We start from the raw sequence: 16,650 nt of genomic DNA, 5'->3' as shown, positions 1-16,650 counted from the left end.
TTAAGGCAGATATCAAATACATTTAGTGTTCTTGAAAATAAAGTAATGGACACGTGGTCCCTGTGACTTGTGGTGTGTCTCCAGCCACTGGCATGTATGCCTCCATACACACATGCACACAGATCAGGAAGACCATTACTCGGGTTATAAATGATTTAATAATTAATAAGAACATGGTCATATTGTGCTTGTCAGCCAGCCAACTGTTCAGATGCAACTCTGCCTTTCCCTCCTCCTATCGTTGTGTTTTTCCATGCTTGTACCTCACCTAGATCCATCCTTTCTGGTGCCTTTGGAATTGTTAGGTCCTCCCATCCCATAACAAGTCTTCTGCAGTCCCAGAATGCTCTTCTCTTGGATCCCCTAAAGTGTCCCACACCCCTAGGCCAGGACTTCTGGAGTGACCTGCCTCAGTCCAAAAGGTGCAGGGATCTGCTCCCATGGGCTTTTTCATGATGGGTGTCTGGCTTGGGCCAGTGGGCTGCAGGTTTGCAGGGAGAGCCCTGGAAAGATCCTGGTCAGGGAGCTGCCTCCTCTGAGTCCTTGGTTTGTATTCCACCTGCCTTTGGCCTCCCCTGCTCCTCTGGGAACGTGGAGATGTGCTTCTGATGGGCTGATGGTTCCTGCGGTGGGCCTGGGAGTGGCTGGGGCAGGGTTGTACTGGGCTCCTCCATCTGTTTCTGGTTCCCTGTGCTCCCTTGGGGTGTGAGCAGGGGAGCATTCATCACATAACCCAACAAGCTTACGCAGTTGTGTGACAAGAAGAATATCCACAGGTTTAAGTTTTCTACCAGATATATTTCACAATGCAGGCAAACGCTTACTGTAGCCCATAAATAGATGGAGTTTAATATGTAATGACTGTCACTACAGTGACAGTCTGTCTCAGTCTGGCTGCTGCCAGGGACAAGGATATTGTCTGAATTGTTGTTCCTCTTCTATAGGTAACTGTTCTAATTGTATAAGACACAGTGTATTTTTAAAGGACTTTAAAAAGTTTTGTAAGCATCAGTCAAAGTAACCATACCATCTGAGAGACAGGCAAGTGTTATTGTTCTATTTTACAAACAGAAAAGCTGAGAAAAAGGTGCTACTAAATTATCAGAGTAGATCAGAAATCTGAGGTTTTGGACCAGTTTTTCAACCAGTGTGGACAGCAGAGAGCCTGATCCAAAATTTTTCTTTTAGGTACCCACACACAATAGCCAGTGCCTTTGATTTAACTTGATACTGAAATGTTATAACAGTCTAGCAGACAACAAAAAGCAGATTTTAGCAAATTCTAGTTCAGTAGCTGGACATGGGTAATGTTCATTAATCCATAATGTTCCAGAAATCTATGAGGGAAGTCTGATAACCTGTTAAAAAGTAGCTATACTGAAATACATTATTTTTCTTTCATGTTCTGCAGGTCATTGCAAGTGTGCTAAGGAACTTGTCATGGCGAGCAGATGTAAACAGCAAGAAGACTCTAAGAGAAGTTGGAAGTGTGAAAGCATTGATGGAATGCGCTTTAGAAGTTAAGAAGGTATCCTGTATAAATGATTGAGATAAATTTTTGAGAGATGGCATTTGTTTTACAGAAACTGCAAATATGCTCCGTTTTTATAAAAGCAGTTAGTCACATATATGTGGTGGTTTAGGTAATTTGCTTCAAAAAAAGAGAGTTGCTTTGACTTAATGTAGCAGCAAACCACCATGTAGCAATGACATCTCAAAACTACTAGTAGTTCTTTCATGAGGGTTGACAGCTTTTGCGCTTCAGTTACATGAGCTCTGCTGTTCAGATAGACTTTTATAATTTTGCAATTTAATAAAAGCTCTTTTGAGTTACTGAATAGATATCTACCACTTCTGTAATCTTCTAGATATACCTTTGGTGTCCAGACAGGATTATATTCAATTCCAGAGTCTCCTGCCAGCTAGTCTTCAAGCCATTTTTACCATTATGGCAGCTAACAAGTATTGTGTCACAGATTTCTGAAAACTCTCAAGCAAGAAATACCAAATCCATAGCTGAAGGAAGGAGAGAAGCAAACAAAAGTATTTATGTGTTCACTGCTGTCTGCACACATAGATTATCAGCCCAAAACACAGAAATTGGAACAGACATAACACCGTGAAGCTAACTTACGTACTTCTGAGAGCTTGTGATCAATAGCTGAAAACTTCTCTAATTCTGCCATTTTGTTACTTTCCTAGGAATCCACCCTAAAAAGTGTTCTGAGTGCCTTATGGAATTTGTCAGCACACTGTACTGGGAACAAAGCTGATATATGTGCTGTTGATGGTGCTCTTGCATTTCTAGTTAGCACACTGACATACCGGAGCCAAACAAACACTTTAGCTATCATAGAAAGTGGAGGAGGAATATTAAGAAATGTTTCTAGCTTAATTGCTACTAATGAGGACCACAGGTGGGTATGCTTTTTTTTTTATTTTTTCTGAAAAGCTTAGCAGTTCCACATGCATATTTAATAGACAGTTTCTAAGACTTGAGTCTTGTTATGAATGCATGTATTAAGTGTAGTAATTAGGTACGGATAATTTTAAATGCATTTGATAAGGCAAGTATTTATTTCATTTGCATAACAAGAATATGCAGACATATTAATACCTGCTGCTTGTTGATGAGGAACTGTACTAAAAGCTAACTATTCATATTTATAATAGAATTTGATTAGCATTCAGATGAAAGCTAGAGGAAATATAAGTTTGCACTGGAGAATTCATGATTATACTTTCTAAGGGCAAAACTTGCCTCTAGTGTAATAGGTTTTTGTTTTGCTTTATCTCTTACCCTTTTGAAATGCCACTTACTGATGTTTGTTTCCAATCAACAACAGGCAAATCCTGCGAGAGAACAGCTGCTTACAAACATTGTTACAACATTTGAAGTCACACAGTTTGACGATAGTCAGTAATGCATGTGGGACCTTGTGGAATCTTTCTGCAAGGAATGCAAAAGATCAGGAGGCACTGTGGGACATGGGAGCTGTAAGCATGCTGAAAAATCTCATTCACTCCAAGCACAAAATGATAGCCATGGGTAGTGCTGCAGCATTAAGAAATCTCATGGCAAACAGGCCAGCAAAATATAAGGATGCCAACATTATGTCTCCGGGATCAAGCTTACCGTCTCTTCATGTCAGAAAACAAAAGGCACTGGAAGCAGAATTAGATGCTCAGCATTTATCAGAGACTTTTGACAACATAGATAATTTAAGCCCAAAAGCATCTCACCGTAATAAGCAGAGACATAAGCAAAATATATACAGTGAGTATGTCTTGGACTCAAGTCGGCATGATGATGGTGTATGCAGATCAGAGAGTTTTAATGCTGGTAATGTGTCTGTACTTTCACCATATTTAAATACTACGGTATTGCCTGGCTCCTCCTCTTCCAGTAGAGGAAACATAGAAAATTCTCGATCTGAGAAAGACAGAAGTCTTGACAGGGAACGAGCAGTAGGCTTAAATACCTATCATCCAGCTCCAGAGAATGCTGGGAATTCCTCTAAGAGAATGGGAATGCAGATTTCTATTGCTGCATCTCAGATCACCAAAGTTATGGAAGAAGTAACAACAAGTGTGCATATTCCACAAGAAGACAAAAGTTCTGTTTCCACTTCTGAAATGCACTGTTTGACAGAAGATAGAAATGCCCCAAGGAGATCAACCACTGCCCATACTCACTCAAATACATACTTCCCTAAATCTGAGAATTCAAACAGGACATGTCCTGTGCCTTATACAAAAATGGAATACAAGAGAGCTTCAAATGATAGTTTAAATAGTGTCAGCAGTAGTGATGGCTATGGTAAAAGAGGCCAAATGAAACCTTCTGTTGAATCTTACTCTGAAGATGATGAAAGTAAATTTTGTAGTTATGGTAAATATCCAGCTGACCTGGCACATAAGATTCATAGTGCAAATCATATGGATGACAATGATGGAGAGCTAGACACTCCTATTAATTACAGTCTTAAATACTCAGATGAACAGTTGAATTCTGGAAGGCAGAGTCCCTCTCAGAATGAAAGATGGACAAGGCCTAAGCATATAGTAGATGATGAAATGAAGCAAAATGAACAAAGGCAGTCAAGGAGCCAAAATGCAGCCTACCCTGTGTACACTGAAACTGGAGATGATAAACACATGAAATACCAGTCACCTTTTGGGCAGCAGGAGTGCGTTTCTTCCTTTAGGTCAAGAGGATCCAGTGGTTCAGATCAGAACAGAGTAGGCTCAACTCTTGGAATAAGTCAGAAAGTAAACCAGTCTTTGTGTCAGGTGGATGATTATGATGATGATAAACCAACCAATTACAGTGAACGTTATTCTGAGGAGGAGCAACATGAAGAGGAAGACAGACCAGCTGATTACAGCATACAGTACAATGAGGAGGAACATCATGTCGATCAGCCTATTGATTATAGTTTAAAATACTCAACAGAAGTTCCTCCTTCTCAGAAGCCATCTTTTACTTTTCCAAAGACTTCTTCAGTGCAGCACAGTAAAACTGACCATATTTCCTCAAGCAGTGGGAGCACATCAGCCCCCTCAGCTGGCTCAAAGAGACAGAACCAGCTTCACCCAAATTCTGCACAGAGCAGAGGTGGTCACGCACAAAAGACTGCCTCCTGTAAAACTCCCTCTATTAATCAGGAAACTATACAAACCTACTGCGTGGAAGATACCCCAATATGTTTTTCAAGGTGTAGCTCTTTGTCATCTTTGTCATCAGCTGAAGATGAAATAGGACGTGATCAATCCACACATGTGACAGAAGCTAGTAACGCATTACAGATATCAGAGCTGAAGGAAAACAGTGGGGCTTTATCTACAGGAGGTGCAATAAATGAAAGCACATCAACGTCCCAAAACATCAGACCAAAATCTAGTAGACTTCAGACTTCCAGTTTGTCTCCTTCTGACTCCGCTAGACATAAAGTTGTTGAATTTTCTTCAGGTGCCAAATCTCCCTCAAAGAGTGGTGCACAGACTCCTAAAAGCCCACCAGAACATTATGTGCAGGAAACACCACTCATGTTCAGCAGATGTACTTCTGTAAGTTCCCTTGATAGCTTTGAAAGCCGTTCAATTGCTAGTTCGGTTCAAAGTGAGCCTTGCAGTGGAATAGTAAGTGGTATTATAAGTCCCAGTGACCTTCCAGACAGCCCTGGACAAACAATGCCTCCAAGCAGAAGTAAAACGCCACCCCCTGCTCAAGGAGTTCAAGGGAAAAGAGATGTAGCTAAAGGCAAAATACCTAGTGCAGAAAAGAGAGAGCCAGGTCCTAGACAGGCAGCTGTAAATGCAGCTGTTCAAAGAGTTCAGGTACTGCCAGATGCTGATACACTACTACATTTTGCTACAGAAAGCACACCAGAAGGCTTTTCTTGCTCTTCTAGCCTGAGTGCTCTGAGTCTTGATGAGCCGTTTATACAGAAAGATGCAGAGCTAAGAATAATGCCTGCAGTTCATGAAAATGAGCATGGAAATGAAGCAGAACCTGAACAGTCAGATGATACAAAGGATAGTCAAGAGGAGAAATCAGAGAAGCCTGTTGAGGCAGAAAAAGACATTCTGGATGATTCTGATGATGATATTGAAATACTGGAAGCATGTATTATTTCTGCAATGCCTACAAAGTCTTCACGTAAAGCCAAAAAGCCTTCTCAAGTGTCTGCTCCAAAAATACCTCCTCCTGTAGCCAGAAAGCCCAGCCAGTTGCCAGTTTACAAACTTTTGCCTTCACAAAGCAGACTGCAATCCCAAAAGCACGTGAGTTTCACACCGGGAGATGATATGCCGCGAGTATATTGTGTTGAGGGCACACCAATAAACTTTTCAACAGCTACATCTCTGAGTGATCTCACAATAGAATCACCCCCAAGTGAGTTGGCCAATGCAGACAATGTGGGTGCAGGAGTGGAGTCTGGGGAATTTGAGAAGCGAGACACCATTCCTACAGAAGGTAGAAGTACTGATGATTGTCAGACAGCAAAAAATTCAGTCATGACTCCCCCAGGCCTGGATGATGACAAAACAGAAGAGGGTGATATTCTGGCTGAGTGCATTAACTCAGCTATGCCAAAAGGAAAAAGTCACAAACCTTTCAGAGTGAAGAAGATAATGGATCAAATTCAACAGGCATCTTCATCTCTAAGTAATAAAAGCCAACCAGAAGGTGAGAAAAAGAAGCCAACATCACCAGTGAAGCCTGTACCCCAAAATGATGAATACAGAGCACGTATAAGAAAAACCACAGAGCCTAAAAGCAATATTAATAATGAAAGAGGCTATCCAGAGAACAGAGACACGAAGAAACAGAATCTTAAAAATAATGCAAGAGATGTGAATGACAAATTGCCAAATAACGAAGAGCGTGTGAGAGGAAGCTTTTCATTTGATTCCCCTCATCATTACACACCTATTGAGGGAACTCCTTACTGTTTTTCACGGAATGATTCTCTGAGTTCTTTAGATTTTGATGATGATGATGTTGACCTTTCAAGGGAGAAGGCAGAATTAAGAAAAGGAAAAGAAACAAAGGAAACAGAAACTAAAGACTGCACTAATCCAGAACAGTCTTCAAATCAGCAGCCAAGTAACAGAACACATATTTGTCAGAAAAACGCAACAGGCAGAACCCAAGCCAAAACTTTCTGTCAGTCAGCTAAAGAGATTCCAGACAGAGGAGCAGCTACAGATGAGAAAATGCAGGATTTTGCAATTGAAAACACGCCTGTTTGTTTTTCTCGCAATTCATCTCTTAGTTCCCTCAGTGATATTGATCAAGAAAACAATAACAAAGAAGGGGAACCTGTAAAATCTACTGAGGCTCCTGATTCACAGATGGAATCAAATAGACCACCGACTTCTGGTTATGCACCTAAATCATTTCATGTGGAAGATACTCCTGTATGTTTCTCTAGAAACAGCTCTCTGAGTTCTCTTAGTATTGACTCAGAAGATGACCTTTTGCAGGAATGCATAAGTTCTGCTATGCCTAAAAAGAAAAAACCCTCAAGAATTAAGATTGAAAGTGAAAAAAATAATTCCAGAAATACAGGTAGTATACTGGCAGAAGATTTAACACTGGATTTGAGAGAGATACAGAGGCTGGATTCAGAACATGGTTTCTCACCTGATTCAGAGAACTTTGATTGGAAAGCCATACAAGAAGGTGCAAATTCTATAGTTAGTAGCTTGCATCAAGCGGCAGCTGCTGCATCGCTGTCTAGACAAGCTTCATCAGACTCTGATTCTATCCTTTCATTAAAATCTGGTATTTCTCTAGGGTCACCATTTCATCTCACCCCAGACCAAGAAGAAAAACCTTTCACTAGTAATAAAGGTCCAAGAATTCTTAAGCCAGGAGAGAAGAGTACACTGGAGTCTAAAAAAGCAGAAACCGAAAGCAGGGGAATCAAAGGAGGGAAGAAAGTGTATAAAAGTATAATTACAGGAAAAGCTCACTCCAGTTCAGAAGTTTCCAGCCAGTTGAAGCAACCACAGCAGACAAGTGTGCCTTCAATTTCACGTGGTAGGACAATGATTCATATTCCAGGAGTTCGAAATAGTTCTTCAAGTACTAGTCCTGTTTCCAGAAAAGGTCCCCCACTCAAAAACACAAACTCCAAGAGTCCCAGTGAAGGCCAAGGTTTGACTAGTTCTCCAAGAGGAGTCAAGTCATCAGTGAAACCTGAGCCAGCTCCTGTAACTAGGCAGCCATCAGGGTTGAACCAGGGTGGGTCAAGTAAAGGACCTTCTAGATCAGGATCTAGAGATTCCACTCCTTCTAGACCTCAACAGCAGCCATTAAGTAGGCCTCTGCAGTCTCCGGGCCGAAACTCTATTTCCCCAGGAAGAAATGGTATAAGTCCTCCCAACAAACTGTCACAGTTGACAAGGACATCATCTCCTAGCACAGCTTCCACTAAATCTTCAAGTTCAAGTAGATTGTCATACACATCACCAGGCAGGCAGATGAGCCAGCAAAACCTGACAAAGCAAACTGCCTTACCTAAGAGTACCAGTAACATTCCACGAAGTGAGTCCACTTCAAAGGGGTTAAACCAAGCTCTCAACAGTGGAGGACCAAACAAAAAGACTGACTTATCCAGAATGTCATCTACAAAATCGAGTGGAAGTGAATCTGACAGATCCGAGAGACCTGTTCTTGTTCGTCAGTCAACTTTTATTAAAGAAGCTCCAAGCCCGACTCTGAGGCGGAAATTAGAAGAGTCAGCTTCATTTGAATCTCTGTCTCCTTCCAGGCCAGATTCTCCCACAAAGTCCCAAATACAGACCCCAGTTTTAAGTCCATCTCTTCCTGATATGTGTTCATCAACTCATGCAACTGCCCAGGCTAGTGGTTGGCGAAAATTACCCCCTAATATGAGCCCTTCTACAGAATATGATGGGAGACAAGCAAAACGTCATGATATAGCTCGTTCTCATTCTGAGAGTCCCTCTAGATTATTGATCAGTAGGTCAGGAACGTGGAAGCGTGAGCACAGTAAGCATTCCTCATCACTTCCTCGTGTCAGCACTTGGCGAAGAACAGGAAGTTCCTCTTCAATTTTGTCAGCTTCGTCAGAATCCAGTGAAAAGGCAAAAAGTGAAGATGAAAAGCAACATGTAAGTTTCCTTTCTGGACACAAGCAATGTAAAGAAAGCCAAGCACCAGCAAAAGGTACTTGGAGAAAAATAAAAGAAAGCGAAATTCCTCAGATAATGAATGATCCTCAGCATTCTTCCTCAGGTGCCACAAGTGGCTCTGAATCCAAAAGTCTTATCTATCAGATGGCACCAGCTGTCTCTAAGACTGAGGATGTGTGGGTAAGGATAGAGGACTGCCCAATTAACAATCCTCGATCTGGAAGGTCCCCAACTGGAAATACTCCTCCTGTTATTGACAGTGTTTTGGAGAAAGGGGGTGTGAGTGGTAAAGATTCTAAAGAGATTCAAGAAAAACAAACCCCAGGGAATGGAGCTATTCCAGTTCGTACCATTGGTTTAGAAAACCGTCTGAACTCTTTCTTTCAGATGGATAGTCCTGATAAGAAAGGCACTGAAACAAAGCCTCTGCAGAATAATCCTGTTCCTGCACCAGAAAATAATGAAAGTACTGTAAGTGAGCGTACACCATTCAGCTCCAGTAGCTCAAGCAAACATAGCTCTCCCATCAGTGCTGTTGCAGCAAGAGTGACTCCTTTCAACTACAATCCAAGCCGCAGGAAGAGTAGTGTGGACAACAGTTCCGCTCGGCCATCACAGATACCAACACCCGTAAATAACAGCACAAAGAAACGTGACTCCAAGTCTGAAAATCCAGACTCAAGTGGAACTCAGAGTCCTAAACGTCACTCTGGGTCTTACCTGGTAACTTCTGTTTAAGTGCAACAAAAATTAAAACTGATGTATTATATACAGCAGCTATTTAGAAGTTTTGTTTCAAATGAAACTTTAAAACAATGGGGATTGATTTTTTTTGTTGTTCTTATTTGTTGTAAATAGGTTTGATTCTTGTTAGAGAGTCCTTGTTCTGGAAGCCATATCTGATAGTATACTTTGTCTTCACTGGTAATATTTTGGAGGAATACCTAATTGACAGTTTGGAATAAACTTGCTAACACAAGTGTCTTTGTACAGTATGTTTAACATGTATTTAATTAGCATCCCATCCCATAATCCTTTAAATACTGCTTGCCATTGAAATCATGGAACATCGCAAATAGAGTTGATACAGTCATACTGCTGCATTGCTTTGTCAATCATTTTTAGATTGCAGACCGGCTAAACTACATCAGGGAAGAATTGGTATTATTTATGCAAAAAAGTATACTCAGTTTTAGTATTTGTGAGTCCATCTAACCCAATAATTAATCATGTGGCTGTGAAATTCACAATAATATGGTTTCTGCTGAACAAGCTCTCACAGCCTGCTTTTCTGCATGAATGGAACTGATGGTTTATTTTCTGAAGTAATGATTAACATTTCTGTGGTCACATAATGTGCATAGCTAGTTATGGTGTAACTATTTACACTTTCTTTGTGCTCTGGAAAAAGAAAAATTTAAAAAAAAAAAAAAAAAGGAAAAATGCGTAACTGTAAAACCTTGAGAACAATTATTTTACCTGGATCCTGAATTAGATTTTATCTTAAAGTAGGTAGAAACTTTTTGCTATGCTGTAACTTGCTGTATATTCTGGTATTTGAGGTGAGATGGCTGCTCTTTTATTAATGAGACATGGGGGTGATGTCTCAACAGAGACTAAAATGAACATTTCAGAATAAATTATTACTGTATGTAAATTGTGTGTGTTACTTATACATTACATAAATACACAGTATTTTGAGATTTCAGCATATACTGTGTTGTATAATGCACTTACACTTACGGCCTGATCCAGCAGAATCTTGCACCTCCGATATTTGCTTCTCCTTGTCACTGACGAATGGCTGTTGTAGGATCTTATAACAGTTGCAGGATCAGGCCCTAAGTCTTCTGTAATATATTTGTAATTGAGACAGTTTCACACATCTCAGGTGCATAACAAGGCTAAAGGCAGGGTGTTTCCAGTAGCTAAGCGGTATAGTTGTTTTCATGACTGCAAGCCTGAAACAATACTGTATCTATGAAAACAATATTTGTGAAAGGAAAGATTTTTAAAATTTGGGGATATCATGTAGAACGTGTAATAGTGACTATAGAATTAATTTTTTGAGCTTTTTGTGCTTTTTTTTTAATATAATTTATTTTTTAAAAATTATGAAGGGGAAAATACTGCTAGAATCCCATGGAAACAAGAAATTTGTTACCATAGTAGAAAACCAGGACATTTGCTTCCTCAAGCCTTTTTGATGGGAATATGGTTTGTGCTATGACAATGCCAAAAAGACAAATTTCTGCTTTAGAAATACAAATACAGTCTGGATTCAGATGGGAATTATTTTAAAGTAGAAACATGAGAGAATAAAACATGGACCATTCTGTGCATGATGGAACAAACCACAAAACACTGTCAGTTTTGTTGTATCTCAAATGGACTGTTCTAAAGTTAGCATTCTAAATAATTGATATTGAAGATTCAGAATGCGCTGAAATAGAGCAATTTACCTTTAGGGTAGCTTTAACAGAGTTTCAGAGTGTATCAGATCTGTGGCTTCTGTAGTTCATCTGATATTGAAATGAATCAACTTTTATCTTGAATTCACCATAGGATATGCACTGCTGAATTAAGATACTACTAGCAGCCAGAAGTCAATTTAGATAAAAGCCAATACCAAAAATATGTCCTTATGAGAAGTGGTACCTTACATGCTCTTGTGCTTTGCTTCCTGTCACATTTGCTTGGAGACATGCCATGTTTCTACATCATGTGATGAAATCCGTTAATAAGCAGCACTTCTCATGTTATCATTTGAAGTATTTTGTATATGGCATCTTCACAAAACTTCCATTATTAATATTAGTGTCCTCTTAAAGATGAAAATGAGACAGATTACGTGATGTATTCAAAGTCGGGACTTTTTTTCTTTAGAAAAGAACATAGAACTCTATCCTAGAGTTTAGAATGTAAGAACACTTTTCTTATAAATGATTGATTTTATTTTTTTTTTTTTGCCTTTAACTGCTAATATGAAGATATACCACACAATCCAGCTTTACATCTGAGTCCTGTCAATGTAAGAATTTAAAGGTAATCTCAGTAAAGAAATTCTGATTTCATTTTTATAACTGAGGGGATTAGAGGAAGATATGAGGTACAACAATAATTGTATGTGTATCAAACACCAGAATGTCTTTGAAAATTGTAGTGGCTTCTCTAGATAGCCTTGGAGATACTTCATGATCATTATAATTGGGGAGTTTCTCTTAATATCCTCATAAGTAACCTGTATTTGTAGCAAAGACAGATGAGAAAAACTTCTCAACTATAAGGGTAGTGATACACTAAAATATGCTTCCCATGGGAGTTGTTAAATTTCCATTATAGAAGTTCTAAGAAGAGATTTATGAAACATCTTATAGGGATGGACTGTAGAGATGGGCTTCGGTGATCCTTTGAAATCCCTTCCAGATCTACATTTCTGTGATGCTTTATCTGAAATACTTAGTACCCACTAAGAGCCTTTTAGAATCTTATGGGACATAATGATGTTTGATTTATGTTAATGATGGGGATATAAAGTTATATTCTAAGTTTAACGATAAAAACAGATCCCGGAAATACAAAATAAATTTTAAAAAAGAAAACTGTCTGTAATAAGTATATTCGGGCTTGGATTTTGTTAATGCTGTCCAGACTCACGATTGATTTGATTTGTGCTGCTAAAAATTTCCTCTGGGTTCCTTGGTTTTATTTTTATGAAGATGCCACAGAGGCTGGCATCTTCATAAAGGTAAGAGGACATTATGTTAATGCAGAACAAATTAAAACAAGGAGCCAAAGAATCCAAGACTCACTTTACTGTTCTGGGATGCACTGCTTTTCTTTCTACAGATTTTGGTAGAACTTTTGTGACTTGTGCTCATATCTTTACTTGTCTCCCTGAATTAGCTTACCATATCCAGAACCTATCAAACTTGTACTTAAAAATCAGATTATACTGAAAATACATTCATAAAGCTTATTTCAGTCTTAAAGCTTTGTCCTCTTGATGTGAATAGCAAAATGTGACCTCCCCATAAATTGTGATTAATTCACTTTTTAAAATGTACATTATTTCAGTTTCTTGCTGTGTGCCACAGTTAAGGTTATTGCTCAATTTCTGTGAAAGCTCACTAAGTATTGCAGACTTTAAAGGGGATCTAATCTATTTCTGTTTTTCATATACAGTTACCTAGCAAGACTGTTTTTCCCTGGAAGCTTAAAAATAATTCTCAAAACTCTTACCGAAGTGACAGCTTAAAAATTGAAAGCCTTACCAGGATTTCTTGATTAGATTGGAATATTGTTTCAAGCAGGACTTGGCTGCAGAATACAAGTATAGTTTATGCTGTAAGCTTCAGTAAATATAATTTACTTAATCAGTAATAATTTTAGTTAATATAAATACAACAGTATTCTTCAGCACAGACGAGTGATGGCTTTAGGAAGTTAGTTGTTGTGTCTTAGGTAAATAGGGAGAGAAAGAAAAGGGACAATTTTGGAGACTCAGCCATATTGTCCCAGGGATGTACTTTCCAGTAAATGGCAGAAGCTGCCTATCTTGTCCATAAAGTAATGAGGTTTTATTTTGAGAGTATACCAATAGACCACAAAACTGCAAAACCTGTGATTGATGAATTTTTGGATGGTTGGTTTGGTGTACTTCCTAACTGTCTGTCCCGGAAATTGAGGTTACCAAGAAGGTAACAGTTATTAGCTTCCTCATTTTTCTTAAGGATAAAAATCCATGAACCTAGATCTAGAATTGAAGAAATGGCATGCGCTATGGAAAGAAGTTTTCTTCCCCCATCCTCCTGGCTGCAAATCCTGTCTCTCATCTGACCTGTCAGTGGACTAGCTCACCTCTTACCTAACAGAACAGTGCTGCATTTAGTGTGCTGAATTTGGTCAATGCAGGGTTGGTCAAATGCCACCTGAGCCAACAGAAAAGAAAATACACAGCCTAGGGCTGGTAGAGGTTGGGATCATTTTCTTTATGGGTGGTCAGTGGGTTGGATCAAGCCATTACAGGGCATTTTAAGCCAATATGCCACATTTCAGAATCTGTTCTTCACCCTTTTTTGAGACAGCAAAAGCAAATTAAAGTTGAGGTCTTTTTACTCTTTAACTATTGCTCACCTAATGGCCCCTGGTGCTTTGCATTTGTCTTCTTTGTGTTTGGGTAATTCTGACAACTAACTTCAGAAGTATTACAACAGTCTGCAGTTTGTGCAGTCTGCAGTTTGTACCCAAAGAGCATATCTCTCTACCATATGTAAACTTCTAGGTGACAATCTTTAAATTTGTGATATTAAACTCAATGCAGTAAGTAACTTCCAGTAAAAAGACTTGCTGCAACTACTTTTCTGGAAGAGGCTTGAAGAAGGAGAGAACACCTCTGTTAATGAAGACAGTGCTACTTGTAGGGATGATCTGGAAAATGTTTAGGTGGACTCTTACAAGCTCTACTATTCTTTTGTTACTAGGTGCCTCCCAGACTGACTTACCTAGCTTTTATTAAGTAGTATGAACAGTCACAAGAGCATCTCTAACAGTCACATATAGACTTCCGCCTAAACACAACTTTGTATCTCTGCTGTAATGCCTTGCAAAGTCACATCAACCTGACACCTTTGTTCTTGATAAGATGTGTGATTTGGATGAAGCTGTGAATCAGAAGTGAAGCATCCATTAATATGAAGCATGAATTCTTTCATATGCTTAAAACTTGGAGAACTTCCTTTATACCAAATCATACAAATGCATTCACTCTCTGGTTCCACAGCCATCTCCTTTGCACTTTTACATTTAACCAGAAGAGATGCCCACGCTTTCTTTTTCATTTCAAGTCACATATAGAAATGTGATTCCTGCTTCATAGTTTTCTATATGCAGAATAGCACTATATCTGTAAAATGTGTTTATAGAGAATGTCACGTAGTTAAGGTTGAGTTTTTAGTCAGAACAGTAAGTTAACTGGTTATGTGTTGTGTTTAGGTACATATTGGAAGTGCAAGGGAATTTGGTGTGGTGCAGAAAAGGTGAAGAGTTCACAACAGTAATTAATGCAGGTGTCAGTTAACTTATGATGCCAAGATGAATATAGAGTATGTATATATACCCCAGTTTTCTGCTGTCAACTTACAGTTTACCAGATGTGCTGGTTTTACTTAACACTAAGACTGGGTAATGCCTCCCTAGCACAGTTTTGCAACTTAACCTTCCTTAAAAAATTTCCACGTAGTTACAGGCTTATGTATTTTACGGATTTCTACCACTTCCAGATTTCAGGAAATTATTCTAATTTTGCTGTTGTGAAAACATCCTTTGCTTGAGTGGCTGTGGAATTTCAAGTGGGTATCAGGAAGACGTAGAGGGAGCTTGTTTACCCAGTAAAATACATTTCTGTTCAGACCTCAAGCCATACATACAAGGAGTATCTCTAATGTCCTACTCTTTGGTGGGATTTAACATGAATAAAACTTGTGCTAGTTCTTTGCAAGTACTTAAATTGTCATTCTCTAAGATCAGATGAATTTTCCCACCTGTAAATGTTGTTTCTCTTGAACAAACTCAGCCCACAGTTATCTTTCCTTCAGTTTTGTTGTTCACTTCTGCCTGAGATGCATTACTGTTTATATCCTAACTCTGTAATTAATTATTTCTTCAACTGTTCTAATGTATTTTGTTTCACAGTATACTTATTCTGAATTTAGTCTTGCTATGCATAAATTATTACTTGCAGTGTTATATAAAATTTTCTCCTGATTGCACCTTGTCAGAGTGGAATTGTTTTCTTGGCTATTACTGGAAGTTAATTGTTTGTGTATTAGAAATACAATTTCATTTAAAAAGGAAGTTGCTGTTAAAGACACTTCAGCAACAAGTCAGCATATCAGAACAAATGCTCTAAAAATCCATGCGGTTTCATTTTGGTGGTGATCATATTTCAGGTAAGTACAAAGCTCAGACACGTGGTTCACAAGTAGAACATCCTGTTGCCATGTTTCATTTTAGAGCAAACTGCAAACTGTCCCAACTCAGTCAGTTCCAAAATCTGTTACTTACAAGAGGTTCGCAAGACGGCTTGCTTCATTATGACTTGTAAGCACAGCCAACTGAGGCAATTCTGAGTGATTACATTTAATTAAAACAAAGGTAGATCATGCCTAATTTTCTCCCTTATAACAATCCCCTGTACAAAGAGTAAATTGTTTGGGCAGGGGGGGGAAGGCAGTTTCAAAACACTGTAACACAGAATTTAGATTTGCTTGTGCATCTCACCACATTTAGAGTGGAAGTAGCTATGGAAGAGCAGGATGGTAGACATAACAAGACATAATACAAATAGTGAGAAAACGCCCCGCCCCTTTTTTTTTTCCTAATCTTTTGTTGTTGACATTTTCCACTGTGTCATAAAAGGGAGTTGGCATCTTTTTTTTTTTTTTTCTTACTATAATTGAGAAGTTGAACCACCATGACAGATTATTTGACACATTTTACATATTTTAAGTGTCATGGTTTAACCCCAGCCAGCAGCTCAGCCCTATACAGCCGCTCATTCGTTCCACACCCCCAGCGCAATGGGGGAGAGAATTGGAAAAGTGAGGGAATCTATGGGTTTAGATAAAAAGACTTTAATAGGAAGGTAAGAAAATAATAATAGTGATACTAGTAGTGATAAAATAATTAGAAACCACAAAACAAGTGATGCTCAATGCAACTGCTCATCACTCACCAACTGATGCCCAGCCAGTTCTGAGCAGCAGCCACAACCACCTTTTCCCCCCAGATTATACACTGAGCATGATGCCATATGGTGTGGGATATCCCTTGAGTCAGTTAGGGTCAGCTGTCCTGGCTGTATTCCCCCAACTCCTTGTGCACCCTGCCTGCGCACTGGTGGAATGGGGTGAGAAGCTGAAAAGTCATCAAATTGGTATAAACACTACTGAGCAACAACTAAAACATCTGTGTGTTACC

General features: G+C 39.0%; 1 protein-coding gene across 5 annotated transcripts in view; it reads left to right on the top strand.

Moving 5' to 3' along the window:
• Window positions 1–15,424, top strand: part of APC (APC regulator of WNT signaling pathway) — an 89,784-nt gene extending 74,360 nt beyond the window's left edge. For 4 of the 5 annotated variants that reach the window (XM_080637799.1, XM_080637797.1, XM_080637798.1 and 1 more), the window contains 3 exons: window positions 1,412–1,528; window positions 2,203–2,417; window positions 2,847–15,424. In XM_080637799.1, the coding sequence (XP_080493925.1) occupies window positions 1,412–1,528; window positions 2,203–2,417; window positions 2,847–9,408 (6,894 nt within the window). In that variant the 3' untranslated portion in view covers window positions 9,409–15,424. The remainder of the gene's footprint in view (window positions 1–1,411; window positions 1,529–2,202; window positions 2,418–2,846) is intronic. The other variant, XM_080637800.1, reaches the window with a different exon arrangement.
• Window positions 15,425–16,650: the final 1,226 nt, after the last annotated feature.

The sequence above is a fragment of the Psittacula echo genome, assembly GCF_963264785.1.
Source record: "Psittacula echo genome assembly, chromosome: Z".
Taxonomy (NCBI): domain Eukaryota; kingdom Metazoa; phylum Chordata; class Aves; order Psittaciformes; family Psittacidae; genus Psittacula; species Psittacula echo.
Note: the sequence above shows the minus strand (reverse complement) of the source record. Positions and strands in the feature narration are given on the sequence as shown.